At 44.8% G+C, this 20,921-nt stretch overlaps 1 protein-coding gene across 1 annotated transcript in view; it reads right to left on the bottom strand.

Annotated features, from left to right (window-relative positions):
• The window catches only part of FAM3D (FAM3 metabolism regulating signaling molecule D), a 32,295-nt gene that overhangs the window by 4,953 nt on the left and 6,421 nt on the right, over positions 1 to 20,921 (bottom strand). The window contains exons 3-7 of the mRNA XM_033141330.1: positions 10,671 to 10,736; positions 8,775 to 8,885; positions 7,679 to 7,699; positions 7,123 to 7,246; positions 5,988 to 6,046 (exon numbers count right to left, since the gene is read on the bottom strand). Of these exons, the coding sequence (XP_032997221.1) occupies positions 5,988 to 6,046; positions 7,123 to 7,246; positions 7,679 to 7,699; positions 8,775 to 8,885; positions 10,671 to 10,683 (328 nt within the window). The 5' untranslated portion in view covers positions 10,684 to 10,736. The remainder of the gene's footprint in view (positions 1 to 5,987; positions 6,047 to 7,122; positions 7,247 to 7,678; positions 7,700 to 8,774; positions 8,886 to 10,670; positions 10,737 to 20,921) is intronic.

The raw sequence follows: 20,921 nt of genomic DNA, 5'->3' as shown, positions 1-20,921 counted from the left end.
ATTTCTGAAACACAGACTTTCAAACTGGATTATCCTAGTTATCGTATGCAGAAAACATCTAATCCAACCTGCTTCTTGATGCAAGAAAGCTACAGCAACCGCGGGTCTCAGATTGATGTTGGACTACAACTCCCATCATCCCTGAACTCTCTAGCTAGGGTTGATGGAAGTTGTAGTTCAACAACATCTGGGGACCCAAGTTTGGGAAAGGCTGAACTACAGCATACCCAACGGACGGCTGCCCAGCCTCTGATGGAAGACTTCCAGTGTGGGAGAGCCCACCACATCTTGAACTCAGAAGTGGCTTACCCGACGGAGTAGAGCCCCAGCACTAGCTTCCTGGCAGGTGTGTCACTACTGTTTACCAGAAGGGAGAGGGGTGAGGAGGCAGAGAAATTGGTACAATGCAGATGCACCTGCTGAGGCAATCCAGAATGTCCACCAGTGGAACCACCTGGCGTTGGCCTCACTGCTTCACCCTCTCCCTCCCGGTAAGCAGCTGAGACACATCTGCCAGGAAGCATGCCTCTTCTGACCTCGACAACTCAGAGCCTCCACTGCTCAAAGTAACATGTACCACTGTTTGAACTGCTCTTAGTATTAGACCTTCCTCTTAACGTTCACTTTACCACTTCGGCAGTCGTGGCTTCGCCCAAAGAATCCAGGAAACAATGGTTTGCTAAGAGTGCTGGGAACCGTAGCTCTGGGTAAACTAAGTGCTCCCAGGATTCTTTGGGGGATGCTGTGTGTTTTAAATGCATGGTTTGCACACAGCCAATGTCAGTGTGGCAATCTTCAAAGACACTGCTTTACTGTTCTCTCATCCTTCCCTGTTCCCTGTGACAGAGGCTATTTTGCAACCTCAAAGCACCAAACAAAGGACCTTCTGTCTCCATTCTAATCTTCAAGAGCAAGTAGTGTTTTATTTTTTTAAGTTTACAGGCTGGTTGACAGCAGGCTTTGAACTTTCTTTGACTACTTGGTGTTTCATCTTTGTTGCTGTTGTTGCATGGCTTTAATATACTGTTTGTTTGATGTGATATTGGCACACTGTTGTGTTGCTTTATTAAACGGCCAAGAGGACTTGTTGACCTATAATGCATTAAACAGCTCAGGACCGCAATACCTCAAGGACGGCCTCTTTCCATATGAACCTACCCGGACCCTGAGATCATCTTCTGAGGCCCTTCTTCGTGTGCCTCCTCCTCGAGAGGTCCAGAGAGTGGCAGCACAAGAAAGGGCCTTCTCTGCAGTGGCTCCCTGTCTGTGGAATGCTCTCCCCAGGGAAGTTCACCTGGCGCCTTCATTATACACCTTTAGGTGCCAGGCAAAAACATTCCTCTTCAACCAGGCCTTTGGTTGATTTGATTGACAATCCTATGCCCTTCTAAAATGTGTTTTTGGGGGAGTTATTGGGTTGTTGTTCTTTTTATTTTGATCATGTACTTTGTGGTTTTATATTCTGTGATCTGCCCTCAGACCTGCGGGATTAGGGCGGTATATAAATTCAATTAATCATCATCACCATCATCACCACGACTATCATCATAAATGCTGCATATCAATAAATAAATGAAACTCATGCATGAGAGGACTCTCCTGTTAGCCTCTGTAACAGGGTTGGGGAAACCTCTGGCCCATGGCCAGACTTAGAATAATAGAATCATAGAAGCACAGAGTTGGAAGGGACTCAAAGAGTAATCTAGTCCAACCCCAGGCAATGCAGGGGGTCTGTATAGGGATTGAATTCATGACCTTGGCGCAATAAGCACCATGCTCTAACCAACTGAGCTAGGCAGCTTGGCCCACCATTCCTCCCCATTTGACCCACCAGGCCTTCCCCCCTAAATCATACTCAGCCACCCCCACAACTGATATCATATGTGGGGGTCAGGCCTGGGGCAGGTACAAATATGGCTACGAAGGAATAGCCAGGAGTTTGACATCCTGCAAATCTCCCCACCGTTTTAGCAACGGTTTTTTACTGCAAACTGCTTGGTGCTCCAGGTGCAGGAAGGCATCTCGCGCTGCGGTTCCCAAGCGCCTGGAAAGTGTTTTGCAATGGGTTTTGACATGTGGGCGAGGCAATCCACCAGTCCGGTGATTGACAGATGGGTTGTGCCACCCACCTCTCAAGATTGCCAAAGGGCCCACTGGATGCAGGATAGCATATACCCGCTTGACCACTTCGATCTGCAGAACTGGTATCGTTAAACGCATCACCCTAATGCCCCTTCTGCGTTTGTGAGAAATCCATCTCAGAGTGTGCCATCACCCACACTTTAGAACTCCCTGCCTGTGGACACCAGGCCATTGCTGTATTCTTTCTGGTGCCTGCTTAAAACATATTTGTTCGGGCAAGTGACATGTGTTTTATTTCTTTTTAGCGACTGTCTGTTTTAACCATCTTTTGAACGATTTAAATACCTGTTTTTAAACTGGACTTTCGTTGATAGTTTTCCCATGTTTTATTTTATATTGTTGCAAACTGTTCAGAGGGCTCCCCACCAACACCATCAAGCAGCACGCACATTTTGTCAAATAAATAAATAAATAAATAAATAAATAAATAAATAAATAAATGGATCTGGCCCGCGGGGTGGGGCAGGGTTCGCCTGCTCTATCCTCTCAGCAGGAGGACTGCCCTGGGGGTTCTTGAGTTCCCAGAAGCAGCCATTGCTAGCCAGGTTCAAGGGGAGTTGTCTCAATAAATGGATGAACAGGAAAGAAGTCATTATAACCAGGGCGAACCCAAGGTCCAAAAATGATGGTCTAAAAAACATTCCCCTTTACATTAACAGCATTTGCAGTTGCCTCTCGTGGCCTGCCTGCCTGCTTCCTTTGTGCAAAGCGCACAGTGCTAAGCAACACACAGAAGGGTGTTTGTGTTAGTTTGCTGCAGCTCACCGAACACGTTTTCCTTCAGACCTGAAGGGTGCCCAGTTCCCATCACGCCTGCCAGATGCCACGCTATTTTCTCAAGGTCGAAACACTTATCTTAAAATTTTATGAGAAGAGGGGATGGGCTCAGTTTTATTGCACACTAAGGAGAGGCATGCTTACCTCCGTGTTCCAATGCTCGACTTCCACGTCAGCCTAGATTGGAAAAGGGTGTGTGGAGTGGAGCGTCATTGCGGACCACCCGGATGGAACGCAAACCATTCGCTCCAGAGTGAAAAGGGACAGTGAAATAGTTTAGACTGATTTATTTTAATTTTTTTTTGCTCCAGGAACTGAGAACTGCAAACAAGAAGAGTTGGCTAGACTGGACCTTCTTGAAAACCGGTTTCACACTGAGCCGCCGGACACCAAAAACACTGTTCGCCTTCTGGATACCACGCCCCACCCTACCCCAACATCAGTCAACTGTCTGGCAGCTGAGCCTGCAGAGATCCCCAGGTACAGTTATGGGCTTTCCCCTACTGCATGTGCCTGCAGATCAAGCTAAAGTAACATTCGATATATTCAGCTTTTTAAATATGTGTTCTACCCCTCCCCTCAAAAAAATGTGTAAAGGAGGGTTCTTCTGAAAAGATGCAAGATGTCATTAAAAATAATAATATTGGCATGCTTTGGGCTAGAGGACAGGATTTCCATATCAGAAGGCCAGTGGCATAGCATGGGTTGTCAGCACCCGTGGCAGGCAAGCTGCTGCTGCAGTGCCCCTCCCAGCGGGGCCGTGCTGTGCTGCCTGCCAACACAGGGGGGAGCCCAGCCAGCCACTGTGGCCCTTGATGGGTAAATCCCCCCAATACCTACTGAGAGGAGCAGTGGGCCGGGCTACACTGGGGTTATGCGTTGCCCACCTCTCTCCGTCTGGGCCCACTCATTGTGGGCCTGTGCTGCTCTGCCTCCTTCGCTGGGCCAGGGCAGGGATCTCCGTGGAAGCTGGAGCCTGTGGGGGGGGGGGGAAGCCGAGTTGCACCCCCTCAGAATTTTGTACCTGGGGCCCCTGCACCTTGGGGCCCCTGCCACACTATGCCACTGCAGAAGGCATGCCTTTTAGATGGGCTGAATCCCTGGGAAATGTCCTGTTTCCTAATTAAGCCTGTGCTGCCACAGTTGGTGGATGACCAGTAATTAGTAAAGCACCCTTGCTTTAATGCAGGAATAAAGGGCCGGTGGCTCTTTTTTTTTTGCATTTTTTTTTTAGCGGCTGGTGGCTCTTTAGATAACACCAGACTACAACTCCCATCATCCCTGCTGGTTGGGACCAATGGGAGTTGGAATCCAGCAGCATCAGGATGGGGACACACCAAAAGGGTTAGAATCTGTTGCTTTTTGTGGACAGGAAACGGACTTCACCCTCTTATGGCGCTCTAAGAGAGCCAACGTCAAGAAACGGTTTCCAGCTACATGGTGGCTCTGATGTGGAGACACGTTTAAGCAAGGCAATTTCCCCCGTGGTTTGAGAGGTGGTACAGCCCTACAAGGACAGTGCTGTGTGCCATTGCTAGATATCAAGTCTGTAGGATCTGAATGTGCTTTGCATCACTTTAACACTTATACGGCTTAGGACCCTCGTACCTACGGGACCACCTGTCCTGGTATGCCCCACGGAGGACCTTACAATCTACAAATAACGACACCCTGACGATCCCGAGCCCCAGGGAGATTAGACTGGCCTCGACCAGAGCCATGGCCTTTTCGGTCGTGGCCCCGGCCTGGTGGAATGCTGTCTCCCAAGAGACCAGGGCCCTGTGAGATTTGACATTTTTTGCAGGGCCTGCAAGACATCTTTTTGCAGGGCCTGCAATTTTGGGGTACATTTTAATCAATTGTTTGTTTTTTATGTATATTGTGTTTTATATTATGTTAGCCGCTCTGAGCCCAGCTCCAAGAAGGGAGGGCGCGATACAAATAAAAATTATTATTATTATTATTATTATTATTATTATTATTATTATTATTATTATTGATTCCATCAAATAATCCTGAGAATTGCAATTGTGTGGAGTGCTTAGCATCCTCTGTTAAAGGTCCCCACCACTCTGGAATAAACCTATGACATTGAACAATAGATTTAAATAAAAACTGCACGATTAGATTGGACAAGAAAACCGGCTGACGAGAGGGAGGGAAGTCGTAGCTCTGCAGAGCGAGGATATAAGTGTGTATGTCTACGTATGTTTTGTTCGATGTAATTGATTTAATTGGAAAATAATAAAAATTATATGTAAAAAATAAATAAAGGTCTCTACCACTCCCCTCCCTGCTAAACTACGATTTCCACTTCAGAAGTTAACAGGTCTCCCAAAGGGACATCTGAGTTCCTGATAGAGTGGGAAGCGTCAGGTCACATTGACACCAGGAAGTTGAAGCACTTTTCTGCCACTTTAACAGCCATGGCTTCCCCCTAAAGAACCCTGGGAACCGTCGTTTGTTAAGGGTGCTGAAAATTGTTAGGCGACCCGCCTCACAGAGCTACATATCCCAGCACCCTTAACAAACTACAATTCCCAGGATTCCGTGGGGGGGGGAAGCTGGAACTGTTAAAGTGGTATAAGAGCAATTTAAATGCACGATGCGGATGTGACCTTCGTGCAGTCACTGCAAAAAGAAACACTAAGAAGGAACCCAAAGAACAGGGGGGAACTGCATGAACGGTTGACCCCTTAAAAACAACAACTCACTGTTAAGATAGGATATAAGAACTTAGAGTTGTGTAATGTTAATTTTTTAAGGAATAAGATTAGGTATATGATGATTGTGATTTGTAATGATTAAGATTAGTTGTGAGAAGGAAGATTTGACAATGTTATAAAGTTACTAAAGAAGATTAGAAATGAACGCAGAAGAGAGGGTGTGAGGAAGTCCCAAAATAATGTATATAAAGAAGATAAGGATAGTTAAATAAGTGTGTGTAAGTCTTTATTTGTATTGTATTGTATTGTAGTTTTTTTGTAGTGTTTGTTGTATTTTGTGTGTTTTTATTGTTAAAATTTAATAAATTCTTATTAAAAAATAAAATAAAAACAACAACTCACCATTGACAAGTGCAATGTTTAAACCCCGACCAACGTTATTTTTTATGCTGCTTAACACTCTGTAAAAGAAGAAGAAGAGGAAGAAGGGGAAGGGGAATTAGTCATAGGGCTATACAAAAAGTCCTGGTGGGTTGTATACTCATGGGGGCAGTAGATGGTTGATGGAGAACCCTGGGTGGGAGGAGGGGAAATGAGAGGCTGGGAGGAGAAAGGAAATATCCCAGGTGAGCTCCTCCCTTCTGTGGGTGCCAAGGCCTAAGAACTACCCTTAAGAGAGGACTCCACCTTCTGTTTCTTCTATCTGTATTTTTTTGTAGCTCTTATCTTTTTGCAGTATGGAAAACTTCAATAAAAATCTTATTACTGGAAGAAAAGCTCTGCTGGGTCAGGTAGGTTTCAAAAAGTGAGAATGTGGACACAAAAGTTGTTGCACTTTTTTGTGTGTGGCAAAGTTGTTGAGCTTCCAACTGCTGTATTCCGGCTATGCCCAGAAAATTTTGGGCGTATGGCAACCCTAAATGTAAAGGTAAAGGGACCCCTGACCATTAGGTCCAGTCGTGGACAACTCTGGGGTTGCTGCGCTCATCTCGCTTTACTGGCCGAGGGAGCCGGCGTACAGCTTCCAGGTCATGTGGCCAGCATGACAAAGCCACTTCTGGAGAACCAGAGCAGCGCACGGAAACGCCGTTTACCTTCCCGCCAGAGCGGTACCTATTTATCTACTTGCACTTTGATGTGCTTTCGAACTGCTAGGTGGGCAGGAGCAGGGACCGAGCAACGGGAGCTCACTCCGTTGCGGGGATTCGAACCGCTGACCTTCTGATTGACAAGCCCTAGGCTCTGTGGTTTAACCTACAGCGCCACCCACATTCCCTTATGGCAACTAGGTCAGGCCAAAGGCCAATCTGGCTCAGCATCCTGTTTTCACAGTGTCCGATGCGCATCAAAAAACCACCTGGGATTCCCATCAACTGGCATTCAGACGCATGCTGCCTCTCGTGGTGAGGTCAGAAGACAGCCTTCTCTTCCACGAATTTGCCCCATCCTCTTTTAAAGCCACCCAGGCCAGCACAGGCTACTTCATGAAACATGGACACATGATGCATAATTTGCTGCGCCTTTGCACAGAACTTACTTAACGTTGTCGAAGCACATGGAAGGTCCGACGACATTGGCTGCACCGCTAGTGATTTTGAAGGCGAAACTATGGCTGGGGCACGGTCTTTGGTTGCCGCATTTATGCCGGAGAGTGTGCCCTTCTGACAAGGGAAAAAGAAAATTCATCCTGCAGTTTTCTTCACAGCACTAATATCATTTTTTTTAAAAAATATTTTTTTAATTTGCATATTTAGCAGAGGAAAGGAAGGAAGGGGTGAGGGGATTATTAGAAACAAATAAAAAGAAAGAATACTAATATTGGGGGGGGGGGAGAGAGAGACACCATTGGTTCACATTGCAGACAGAGTAACTCTGAGTAAATGCATCTGAAGTTAAACATATACGTAAATTAATGTAAGTCCTCGATGTCCAGCTAGGCATCCACATGAAGTTGACATCTATATGGTTATGTACTCTGCTGTACATAAGTCTTGAGACAGTTGTATATATTCATCCTTCACCCTGAGTTCCAGAGAACTGTTAATAAATATCAGGTTATACAACGGAACTGAACAAAAAGGCAATGTACTCACTGGTTGGCTTCACTCCGCTACCTGCAGAGATGACAAACAAAAGCAGAATGAAAAGTCTTGGTTGTTTCATGCAGATATTTAGACAAGGTAGCAACAAATGTGTGATGAGGAAAGAAAAGCATTGCTGGCTTAGCCTTGTTCTAGGCCAAGTGTGGGGAAATTTTGGCCCTCTAGGTATCCTGAACTACAACTCCCATCAGCTCCAGCAAGCATGACCAATGGCCAGGGATGATGGGAAGTGTAGTTCAGTAATATCAGGAGGCTCAAATGTCCCCCACGTCTGTTCTCGGCCCTTACAGACAATCCTCTGGGGGATTATCTTATGGAAGACACACAAATGAGTGGGGCCATTGGAAGAGCCACAACCGGCCCCTTTCATTTTAGCTGGGACCAGGGGTGGCGCATCCGGTTTTGCCACCTGAGGTGAGATGGGAAGCTACTGCTCCACCGCCAATCTCCTTACCAGAGTCGTACGGTGGCGCCTGCAAAAGCAGCAACAACGACAGCGGGTTCTGGAGAGATGTCGTGGCGTGCATGAGATCTTGTGAGATTTCTTTGCCTCATGGACAAGCCTGCTTTGTGTAAGGCAGCCTCCACCAACCCAGTACTCTGGCTGGGGCTGCTGGGAAGTGGTGATGCCCCCCAAAGACAAAAATCCCACCTGAATTATTCTTTGATGATGATGATGATGATAATAATAATAATAATAATAATAATAATAATAATAATAATAATAATAATAATAATTTATTTGTACCCCACCCATCTGGCCGGGTCTCCCCAGCCACTCTGGGCGGCTTCCACCAAACATTAAAATACATTTAAAATATCACAGTTTAAAAACTTCCCTAAACAGGTTGTTAAAGGAGACAAGACAAGTGGATCCTTCAGGTTGTGACCTGACAACCCCCTGGAGCTATCAGGTGAGGACCTTGGGCCTGTTTCCCATTTTGGGGGTGTGGGAAGCTGCAAGAGAGATCCTTGCCCTCTGGCTGCTCTTTCAGGTGTAAAGGAGGGAAAGCCCAGCGGGCCAAATGAAAAGGAGGAGAGGGGGGGGGGAAGTGCTCTGCTCTGGTTGCAACCACAACTTACTCACCCAGCCAGCTCCTCAGGCTGATGGATTTCATGCCAGTGCGGTTGAAATAGGTGTTGACAAAAAGCCAAGTTGTTGCCAAGGTGAACAGCACGGCCAGGATCCGCAGCACACCTGAGTCAGAAGGGAGATGGGGGGCGGGCGTGTCAGGTGAAAGGTAGGAGCAGAGCAGGTGGACAGACTGCCGAAGGCAAGGGAGAAGGATGAGGCTGGGCGCGTTCCTGAGCAAACAAGCAAGAGCCCAACCCCAAACCTGCAAATCAGTCCATCTTTGGGCCCTTCATAAGATGGTAGTGATTCAGAAGTCACCAGCTAGTTCCCACTCTCTGGGTGGGTCTCAGAAGTCAAGGCAATGAACTGAATCAAGGAGCCACCACTCACAATGAGGAAGAAGCAGGGCTTGCTGGGGCACATTCCTGCAGTAAGATTGAACGAAGGATTTATATTTGCCCATTGCGAAATCGTAAAGGGCCCTCTCCCTAACTAGGCAAGAAGTGACACTTTGTCTGGAGACTACAGCGGCAAGAATCTTATTTGCTCAAAAATGGAAAGAAGAAGAAATCCCGACGGAAGAAGGAACGGATGCGAAAACTTACGGAATTCGCCGAAATGGCGAAACATACCGGAAAAATAAGAAATCAAGATAACAATTTTTTTTTTTTAAAGTAAAAGAATGGAAATGGTTTATTCAATATTTGCAAACAAATTGTAAACAGATAAGAACACTGGCACGATAACTGTAATAACCTGCAGGTTTATAAGCGTATACGTCTAAAGATGAAGAAATGAGTAAGTTAATTTGGAATATGCAGAAAATATATATGTAAAAAATAAATTTAAGGAACCGCAGAAAGAGGGGGAAGGAAGTCGAGTTTTGAAACGTTAAAATGATTATTGAAATGTATAAAATTGAAAATCATAAATAAAAATTAAAAAAGAAGAAGTGATACTTTGTCCACAAGGGCATTCATAATAATAATAATAATAATAATAATAATAATAATAATAATAATAATAATTTATTCTCCACCCATCTGACTGGGTTGCCCCAGCCACTCTGGGCGGCTTCCAACATAATATGAAAGCACAACTAAATGCCATGCATAATGGGCGTTTAAATCAACCACAACACCCAGACGATGGCTTGATAGAGATTTGAAGTTCGTAGTAACGGATGGAACGTGTCAGACCTCTTGGGAGAGCAAAATGGTGCTTTGGCTACAAAGGTTGTATTTTCTAGAGGGTGGTGGGTTTTGCTTTTGTTTCTGGTCATCTGCGCATGTCCCCACGGCCAGATGTAGCTGGCTTTCAACACATTAAGAGCATAATAAGAATTCTGTTGGATCAGGCTAAATGCCCATCTAGTCCAGCATCTGGTTTTGTGATGGTGTTTCAGAGCCTAATACAAGAGCGCTCCTCCCTCCTGTGGTTTCCAGCAACTGATGTTTGGAAGCATTACTGCCTCTTGACTATGGCATTGCCTTCCTGGTTGTTCTTAAGTGCCATAGAAGCTTAGAGTTGGAAAGGGACCCAAGGGTCATCTAGTCCAACCCCCTGCAATGCAGGAATCTCTGCTAATTTGTCCAATTCTCCTTTAAAGCCATGAAAGCTGTTGACCATCACTACCTCTTGCAGGAGCAGATTCTGTAGTTTATCTGTGCACTGCATGAAGAGATGCTTTCTTTTGTCTGCTTGTCTGTCCTAAATCTTCCAACATTTGTAGGGTTGCCCCGGGGATGGTGTTACTTGCTCCCTCCTCCCCCACCCCATTTTCCTTGCTGAACTTCCTGCTGTGTTGTACCTGACAACGGGTGAGAAACTGACACCAAGGTGAGGTATGTGAGAATATAAAGAAAATGTCCTGAGGCATTTTTGCCTGGGGGGGGGCTCTTTTCTTACCTGTCACTCTCATCCTTTCGTTCCAACGTAACGAAATATGTACAGAAGCTTGTCAAATGTCGCGAGCTGACCTGTTGAAAGCAAAAAAAAAAAAAAAAAGGCCAGTGGTCTTCATTTAACAAGAAATCTAATTGAACGATAAAAGTAGCAGCTGTAGAGCAGGGAGAAGGAAAGATTAAGCCACTTTGCATTTTAAAGCATATTCACGCAGTTTATACTTGGTCTGAAGCTCAACATAAAAAAACTAAGATCTTGGCCACTGGTCCCATCACCTCCTGGCAAATAGAAGGGGAAGAAATGGAGGCAGTGAGAGATTTCACTTTCTTGGGTTCCATGATCACTGCAGATGGTGACAGCAGCCACGAAATTAAAAGACGCCTGCTTCTTGGGAGAAAAGCAATGACAAACCTAGATAGCATCTTAAAAAGCAGAGACATCACCTTGCCGACAAAGGTCCATATAGTTAAAGCTATGGTTTTCCCAGTAGTAATGTATGGAAGTATGAGCTGGACCATCAAGAAGGCTGATCTCCGAAGAATTGATGGTGCTGGAGGAGACTCTTGAGAGTCCCATGGACTGCAAAAAGATCAAACTTATCCATCCTTAAAGAAATCAGCCCTGAGTGCTCACTGGAAGGGCAGATCCTGAAGTTGAGGCTCCAGTACTTTGGCCACCTCATGAGAAGAGAAGACTCCCTGGAAAAAACCCTGGTGTTGGAAAAGATGGAGGGCACAAGGAGAAGGGGACGACAGAGGAAGAGATGGTTGGACAGTGTTCTCGAAGTGACAGGTATGAGTAAGGCCAAACTGTGGGAAGCAGTGGAAGACAGGAGTGCCTGGCATGCTCTGGTCTATGGGGTCACGAAGAGTCAGACACGACTGAACGACTGAACAACAACAAAATACTTCCTCAACTCGTGTAAACCAAACACACACCTAACCCTTTGAAATTCACATTGCGTAGTTCTCCAACAAACACGTGTGCCCCAAAATGCATGTATTTGTGACAATGCTGTACGAAAACTACATTATATTAGAGAAAACTGCTCACCAAATGCGTATTTTAGGCAAAATCACGCACTACACTTGCATGTAGTAGGAGAAATTTGCATGAAACTGCATATGAATTTTCGTGCAGACTTTGAAAAGAACAAATAATAAAAATGATGCACAAATGGGACGAGGTTGGGAAGATGAAAAATTGAGAGCTATAGAGCTAAGTACTATAAATAAGAGGATTTTTGGTTGTTGTTTATCTTTGCGAGACAGAGACAGAGAGAAGGACATTATTTTGCTTTACGAATGACTCTTGAGTAGCAAACAATGGGGAAGTGAGTTTATTATGATTATGATTATATTGATTTCCCACCCTTTCTCTTAGAAGCTCAAGGTGACAGCTATAATTATCTATTCCACTGTAATCTACACAACAATCCAGTATGATACAATAAGCTGAGAATGAGTGACTAGTCCCAGGTTACTTCATGGCTGAGCAGGGATTCAAACCCGGGGTCTCCTGAATCCTAGTCTGACATTCTAACCACCACACCTTGTTGGCCCTTTGTCTCTTCAGTGCCGTACTTCTCAAAACAGGATGCCTAGCAAGCCGGATCTCTGGTCACAGCACCGTCCCTACCATTAGACAAAGGTGACTGCCTCAGGCAGCCAGTTTTGAGGGGTCATGAAAGGGACAGCAAAAGGTTTCTTATTTTTAATTTATTATTGCTATACTTTTACTCCCAAGGAGTGACACTTGTGGGATTTTCTGTCTCAGGTTGCGAAATAACGTGGTCACGCTGGGTGTGGTGTGTGTGTTATATATTTATTATTCATTTAAATAATTCAGATTGCACATAATCCCATGGTTTCTCATTTATTGATTTATTTAAACGCCTTATTAAATGCAAAACAGCCGAGGGCTAAATTCCTCTCTCTGTAGGTATATAAATGTACCTCTGGTTACAGACGCTTCTGGTTACAGATGCTTCAGGTTTCAGACTCTGCTAACCCAGAAATAGTTCCTCGGGTCAAGAACTTTGCTTCAGGATGAGAGGCAGCGGTGGTGGCAGCGGCAGCGGGAGGCCCCATTAGCTAAAGTGGTACCTCAGGTTAAGAACAATTTCAGGTTAAGAATGGACCTCCAGAACGAATTAAGTTCTTAACCTGAGGTACCACTTTAGCTAATGGCACCTCCCATTATAAAGATTAAAAAGATTAAAATACATTCAACATTTGTTGTGAAATACATTCCCCACTCCTGCCATCTCCAGAAGCAGAGCCTTCCTCTGCTATCATACCATTCCAAAACAGGAACACTTGGCTGTCCTTAATTATTATTTTCTAAATATGATTTTGAAACTCGATTCTAATTAATCCATCTTTAAAATGCAACAGAAAGGGTATCCTGCATTGCCTTGCTGCTTTGTAATCTGTCTGATCTTCCTCCCTTTCCTCTTGAAAGCTGTGTGTTCCTCCCTTCCTCCTCCTCCTCCTCCTCCTCTTCTTCTTCTTCGATCACTCGTAGCCGAGTGAGATTGTCTTCCATGAACATGGTTTTAACTGTGAGTCCGTAAGTGACTGTGGAGGCCAATTCTGGATTCACACATCCTTCCACAGTGGGGACATAAGCCATCCTCTTAGCACGTTTCTCCCTTTTGTCCGGAGTTCTCCAATTGGAGCACTCACAGGCCAGTGTTTCCCAGTTGTCAGTGCTTATACTACAGTTTTAAAGCTTTGCCTTGAGAGAGTCTTTAAACCTCTTTTGTGTTCCTCCCAAGAACAGTAGAAGAGGCCTGCTGGATCACGCCAAAGATCGACCTAACCCAGATTCTATTTTTCTCTACAGGGCCCAAATAGCACTTAATCCTCCTGTTATGTACTGAGTTGAATAGGATCCAAAATGCAGCAGTCTGATTGGTCCTAGAACAATAGGATTCAGAATGCAGCAGTCTAATTGGTCCTAGAACAATAGGATCCAGAATGCAGCGGTCTGATTGGTCCGCAGGAGCCACCCAATCCAGCTCCAGGTGGAAGTGAATCTGCACTCTGATTGGCATACAGGAGTATCCCTGAATTAGCCAATCACGTGGGGCCCATTGTGTAAATAGTGTATATAAAGCAGACGTTTTGGGGGAACTGCATTCCTCACTACTATGAGCTGAATAAAGAGCATGAAATTCACACTTGACTCCGAGTATATTTCACCTCCCCAGCACTAAACCACACCACTGCCCTCTTTCTCTTGCAAAGGCGCAAACGGTAATGTGGTTTCCCACTCGCACAGCGAGACCCGTCTTTGTCCCGTCCGTTGCCAACGGGCTTAGCACAGTGTTGTCACGGCTAAGCTGAGAATCCGGAAGACCTCAATTCAAGAAAGCTCACCTCTATCAGAAACTCAGGAGGTGGTCTTACAGATGCGACTGTTTTCTCAGCTTCACTCGCCCCACAATCTCCCACAAACAATTTTATAGTCAGCAAGGGGGGGAGGAGAAGAGGGAGAGGGGAGGTGGCTGAGCAATCTTTGGCCACCTCATAATGAAAGCACAGGCAGCTCCCAGCTACGTTCCAAGGCACCACGCGGTTATGTGAAATATCTTTGAAATGCCACTGAAAAAGACTGCAAACGCCCCGTTCCAGCCCTGCCCCACCCCTTTTTGTGACATTGTTGGGTCACTTCCGGGTTTGGCGCAACGTGCATGAGCACGGCTGCGCACCCATCAGATGTGCCTGAAATGGTCGCTGCCTGTAAAAGTTTTTCTCCTTCTTTCATAGCACCAGAACTCATAGACATCTAATGATGGCGAAAGATTCAGGACACATCCTTTACGCAGAGGGTAGTTAATCTATGGAACTCCCTCCTGCAGGAGGCAGGGATAGCCACCTACTTGGACTGCTTCAAAAGAGGATTAGGCAAGGATAAAGCAATCAACCGCTACTAGCCATGACACCTATGCTCTGCCTCCGAACAACAACAACAACAACAACAACTTATTTATACCCTGTCCATCTGGCTGGGTTTCCCCAGCCACTCTGGGCAGCTCCCAACTGAATATTAAAAACACGATAAAGCATCAAACATTAAAAACTTCCCTAAACAGGGTTGCCTTCAGATGTCTTCTAAAAGTCAGATGGTTGTTTATTTCCTTGACAGCTGATGGGAGGGCGTTCCACAGGGTGGGAGCCACTACCGAGAAGGCCCTCTACTTGGAGGCAGCAATGGTTGTGAATACCAGTTTCTGGAAACCACAGGGAGGGAGAGTGCTCTTATGCGTGAATCTTGCTGGTGGGGAGGCGGTAGTTTCGGGGGTAATAGTTTGGGGGGTAACCTGCCCTCTGGTGGTGTGGGGCCCCACAATTGCACCCGTTATTTTGGTCCTAATGGTATCTCTGTAGCTGCCCCATATTCTTCTGCAAAGGTGCAAACAGTAGTACAACGCTTTTCCCACACAGCCAGGTGGCCGGCATTGCATCCATGCCATGCGAGCTGAGTGTTGCAGAGACTAACAGGCAAAAACCAGCCTTTCCCAATCTGGCGCTGCGCTGATGTTTTGGACCACAACATCCCATTAGCCCGAAGCATCATGGCCAATGGTCAAGAGACGGCAGAACTACACTCCAAAACATCTGCAGAGCACCCAGGGTTGTTTGGGGGAATCCATGTGTGTTTGAGGTGGCATGGTACTGCTTTAAATGTACATCGCAGACAGGATACTGATACACATTTATTATTTGATTTATTAGCATTTTTTTAAAAAAATTAAGAAAATAGTTTAATACCGTAGAAGTCAGACCCTGATTACAGTTTCCAGTTCTACCTAAGACAGAATTCAGCTTTGGGGAAAAAAGAATTCCCTATGCAGGTATATTCAGTTCATACCCCATGCAAATCCCTTGAACAAACAAAGCACTGAAAGGTGACGTTAAAGGAGCTGCCCTGTTGTCATGGAACGCTTGGGTTTGGCATTCACACAACGGGTGGAAGAGTCTCTCTGTTTCCTTGCTTCCTGCTTAGGAGTGTGCAAAGAGCCAAAGTCCATGGCTTGGGGCCAAATCAAACATGATGCTGGAGACCTGCGACTGGTCTCCGCACCACCGTGGAAATTAAAATGTAGCTTTGAGGGGCTGCACATTGGATCAGAGGAGTGGTGCACACTCCACCCACTGCCCCGATCAAAATCCAACAGTGGAGGCAAACCATGGCCACTGATGATCTCATCCTCCATGAATTTCTCTAGCCCTCTTTTTTAAAGCCATCCAAGTCGGCAGCCATCACTAGGGGAGCGATTTCCATAGCTGAACTATGTGCGGTGCCTTGAAACCTCCAACACAGCTTCATTGGATGTCAATGGCTTCTAGTGTTATGAATCATAGAATCGCAGAGGGAATCTCGACTAAATCATCCATGGCAGATGGCTATCCAACTTCTTTCATATTTTTTTATTTATTTTCAAAAACAAAGAAAAGAGAAAGAAACGAAGAAAAAAGTGATAAAGTTACATCCAAATGTCTTGCACATTCACGTATCGAGATTGCTGTGAATCTCCTGACTTCCCCCCATCCCATCAATGGGTCCTCTTACTTCTGTTTTCATCTGTGTATCGATACTTCGCCAAAATTTCCATCTTCCTAAGTTATCTGTAATTTCTATTACATTACAAGTGCATTTAAAATCCTGCTAATGTTTCAACCTGTTTAAAATAATTTTGTATATACATTATAAACATTTCCCATTCTTCTTTAAAAATAAAATAAAAATTCTTGTCTTTCTTCTTGGTTCCTGAGCTTCTCAGTTAATTTTGCCATTTCGACATAGTCCATCAACTTGATCAGCCATTCTGGCTATCCAACCTCTTTCCATCCAAGGAGAGAGGGAGAAAAACTTTTCTCAGTCCACTTTCTCTATGCCATGCATAACTTTATAAACGTCTATCATGTAGCCTCTCGCTCCCGTTCCCCCCCCCAACTAGTCCTAAACACCACAACCTTTCTTCATAGGGGAGCCACTCCATCCCTTCAATCTTTTTTTGTGTCCTTTCCTGAGCCCCTTTGAACTCTGCAATATCCTTTTTGAGGTGAGGCAGCCGGAACTGCACTCAAGTGTTCCAAATCTGGTTGCATAAAGATAAAGGAACCTAACGGGGGAGACGTGCATCGTCGTGAAGTTGTCAGTCGACAGCGACAACCTGAGCAGCAGACTGAGCAGGCAAAGAGGGTCTCCTGGTCACAGTCTTCCCAGCTATGGCAGGATGAGTTTCACTTCTATTTAAATTATAGTAATTATTTCTAAAAGTGCACCTCTACATAGAAATCGGCACATGCTAATTCTCTGCAAACTTGCATCTTCTTGTTTAGTGATGCATAAGTGTAATTTGGCAACCTGCAGGCCTGAATGGTTCTCCATTATATACAGGGCTCCCCCCCCCCCAACCAGAACTCGCCGAAACTCAGTTCTGGCACCTCTCAGGTGGGCGCCATTGCCATACGAAGAAAACAAGGAATCTGTTCATGGTGAGTTCTGGCATCTCTTTTTCTAGAAACACAGCACTGATTCCCCCCCCCCCTCTCACACAGACACACGTAAAATTTTTAAAAGCAGGCGTTAATTTTCCTTGAGGAGGAGTTTAGGGGGAGGTGGAGGTATATGAAACACGAACTATGTGAAACTGCAGTCTGAAATGGTATAACTCAGACATACCTTTATTGTTTTTTGTTGTTGTTGTTTATCCTTTCATTTTTGAAATGTCTGTCCTGCCTTTTGACAGCCAGGTGGCTCCGAGGCAGGTCAGAACAATTTAAAACTATTTGTGCAGTAAGATAGGATGATAAATAGTTAGTGATTAAAGGCAGACGTTTAAAACTATGCATTGCACAAGAGCAGTGGGAAAGCAGTAATTATAACAAGTCAAAAGCCTGGTGACAGGGTAATGTCGCCAGTGCTCCCCTGAAGGCAAAAAAACAAGGGAGTCAGCCAAGCTTCCTGAGGGAAGGAATTCCACAAGTTTACACCTTGCCTCATATATCTCTGCCTGGCAACTGCACCCCTTTTCCAAGTGGTTACAGACCGACTGTTTAATTATCTGTTCTACAACCTTTCCTGGTGTTTCTGTCAAGCTCAGCGGTTGGTAGCTACCTGGATCTCCCACAGCCCTTTTTGAAGATGGGGATAACATTTTCCCGCCTCTAATCTTCAAGAACCTCACCTGTCCTCCAAGATTTCTCAAAGATTATAGACAGAGGCTCTGAGATTACATCCACAAGCTCCTTTAGTACCCTTGGGTACAGGCAGGTCACCAGGCCCTGGAGATCTGAATTCATTCTTTTCCTATCTTGGGCTATACCTCCCTCCTTACACCATTTATTCTGTCATCACCAGGTTGGGCACTATTTTCCTTTTGGGTGAAGACAGAAGCAAATTAGGTGCTGAGCAGTTCCGCCTCCTCTCTGTCACCCGATAGCATTTCTCCATCTTTTCCACACAGAGGACCTTCCACTTGCTTGTTCTTCCTCTTGCTTCGAAAGTAGCTGAAGAAACCTTTCTTAAAAATAATTTTAACCTCTCTGGCAAGCCTGAGCTCACTCTGAGCTCTGCCTTGCCTGACGTTCATCCTGCAACTGTTTGGCTACTGGTGTATATTCCTTCTTCATGATTTCCCCTTTCTTCCATTTCTTATACACGCCGTTCTTAAATCACAGCTGATCTGTAATCTCCTTATGCAACCATATTGGTTTCTTTAGGTGCCTTCCACTTTCCTTTCTTGAATAAATTGTCTGGATTTGTGCCTTCAGTATTTCACCTTTAAGAAACTCCCATCCATCTTGGACTCCCTTCTTATTGACTATTTCTGACTGTGGGATCTCCCCCAGTAGTTCCCTAAATGTTTTGTAATTAGCCTTCATAAATTCAATAGCGCAGGTCTAACTACATACAGCTTTCCCTTGCTTCTGTACAATGAAACCCAGGGGGACATGATCACTTCCTCCCAAGTTTCCCAGTGCTTCTGTTTTGTCAATGAGTTCCTCCCTGTTAGAATCATACAATCATAGAGTTGGAAGAGACCACAAGGGCCATCCAGTCCAACTCCCTGCCAAGCAGGAAACACCATCAAAGCATTCCTGACAGATGGTTGTCAAGCCTCTGCTTAAAGACCTCCAAAAAAGGAGACTCCACCACACTCCTTGGTAGCAAATTCCACTGCCGAACAGCTCTCACTGTCAGGAAGTTCTTCCTAATGTTTAGGTGGAATCTTCTTTCTTGTAGTTTGAATCCATTGCCCCATGTCCGCTTCTCTGGAGCAGCAGAAAACAACCTTTCACCCTCCTCTATATGACATCCTTTTATATATTTGAACATAGCTGTTGGTGAGGACCAGACCCAAGTTGATGATCCCCTTGTTGCTTCTTCCACCTTCTGGGAAATGAAAATGTCAGCGAGGCAATGGAGGAATTTGTTGGAACTTACATTCTTACATACCAAGTTCTTCATGGCTTGGGACCAGTTTGACCACTTTCAACTGTGGAACTTGCACTTTTACAAGTGCTACATAATGTTCATTCTGCATTTGTGTCTTTTAGTGTGCTATGAATCTCTCTGCCTACTAACATTAGGCAGGTGCTCTCACTAGATGCCTGCTGAAAACCTTATATTAGCAAAGATAACATAAAAAACCCCACGTTGTATTAGGGGAAATTGTTTTGCAGGAACGCATTATATGAAGCAAAAGTGCACACACAAATGTGTATAGTAGGAAAAATTCACACGAAAACGTGGATGAATTTTCACGAGGACTTAATTTTTTTTTTTTTAATGTTGAAATCTTGAAATCTTGAACTTAACATTAGGAAAATGAGAAACTGAAATTGACACACAGCTCCACCCTTGCTGAACACACTATAGTACAAGCCCATGCGTTTTTATTCAGAAGTAAAAATGCACATAGACTGTTGGATGCGGCTTACTTCCAGGTAAATGTGCACATGATAGGATTTCAGCTGTAGTGTAGAAGCACAGCAGAACTACCTTAAACTCAAAAAGGAAACACACACAGAGCATTGCATTATGCTTTACTCTGGTTTTTTTTTAATGGTGCTTTCAGTTTTTTTACTTAATTTATCTCATGGCGTGCAAATGAGTTTTAGTCATATTAGTGTGCTCCTTTCCCAGAGTCTTGAGCATGCCTGATTTGGAATAACAGAATTATGCCCCAAGATATATCTTAATATATATACACACAACGGATAAGCACATACCTAAATGCAAATATCAATTCATCTTATTCCAATTATGTACATCCTGAAATAAAATTAATGGGCCATATCTCTAATATGCAAGCCAATGCAACTATGTACATTTCCCGGGGATGAATGTTTGGCTCGCTGCCTTTTTGCTGAATAGGAAAATATATGTTTGCTTGAAAACTATTATAGCTGTTGTGCTCAGGATGGAGATTAAAAATGCAATGTCGGCTGCTGGCTTCAAAAACAGCTACCTATTAATAGGAATGAATAGGAAAATTATCCTGTGCTCAGGTTCCTCCATTGTTGGAATGACAGGCTGAAACAGGATGGATTCTCTACTATCCACTTCCCATTAAGCAAAAGAAACACTGCATAAAGATGAGCTGGAGCTAATCTTTTCCTCTTATTTTTAGCGTTTAAAGAAGGTAATTTGACAGAGACATCATTCCTTGAAGCGTCCACCCTTTTTTTGCTCTGCAGAAACAGGTTTTGCTTGTACTTCTCTGTCTTCCTTTTAAAAGATAAAAACCTGATTCTTGATTACATGGGTGGGGGACCTCGGGACCAGGGGTCAAATGTGGTCCTCCTTAAGACTTTGACTGACTCTCAGAACATTCCCCAGGACACACACACCCTTCTTGGCCACACCCCTTTTTCAACCACGCCTCTCACCAGCACTGCTTCAGATCCCCCTTGAGTCCTTTGGCCTGGCTGGAATGCATCCCTGAGCTCTGTTATTAGAGTTATTAGAACTCTGTTCAATAATAGGGAGCATAAAAAGGTAAAGGTAAAGGACCCCTGACAGTTAAGTCCAGTTGCGAACGACTCTGGGGTTGCAGCACTCATCTCGCTTTACTGGTCGAGGGAGCCGGCGTTTGTCCGCAGACAGTTTTTCTGGGTCATGTGGCTAGCATGACTAAGCCGCTTCTGGCAAAACCAGAGCCACACACAGGAACACTGTTTACCTTACCGCTGGAGTGGTACCTATTTATCTACTTGTACTTCGACATGCTTTCGA

Source organism: Lacerta agilis, chromosome 2, assembly GCF_009819535.1.
Source record: "Lacerta agilis isolate rLacAgi1 chromosome 2, rLacAgi1.pri, whole genome shotgun sequence".
NCBI classification, from domain to species: domain Eukaryota; kingdom Metazoa; phylum Chordata; class Lepidosauria; order Squamata; family Lacertidae; genus Lacerta; species Lacerta agilis.
This window is presented reverse-complemented; position numbering and strand designations above follow the sequence as displayed.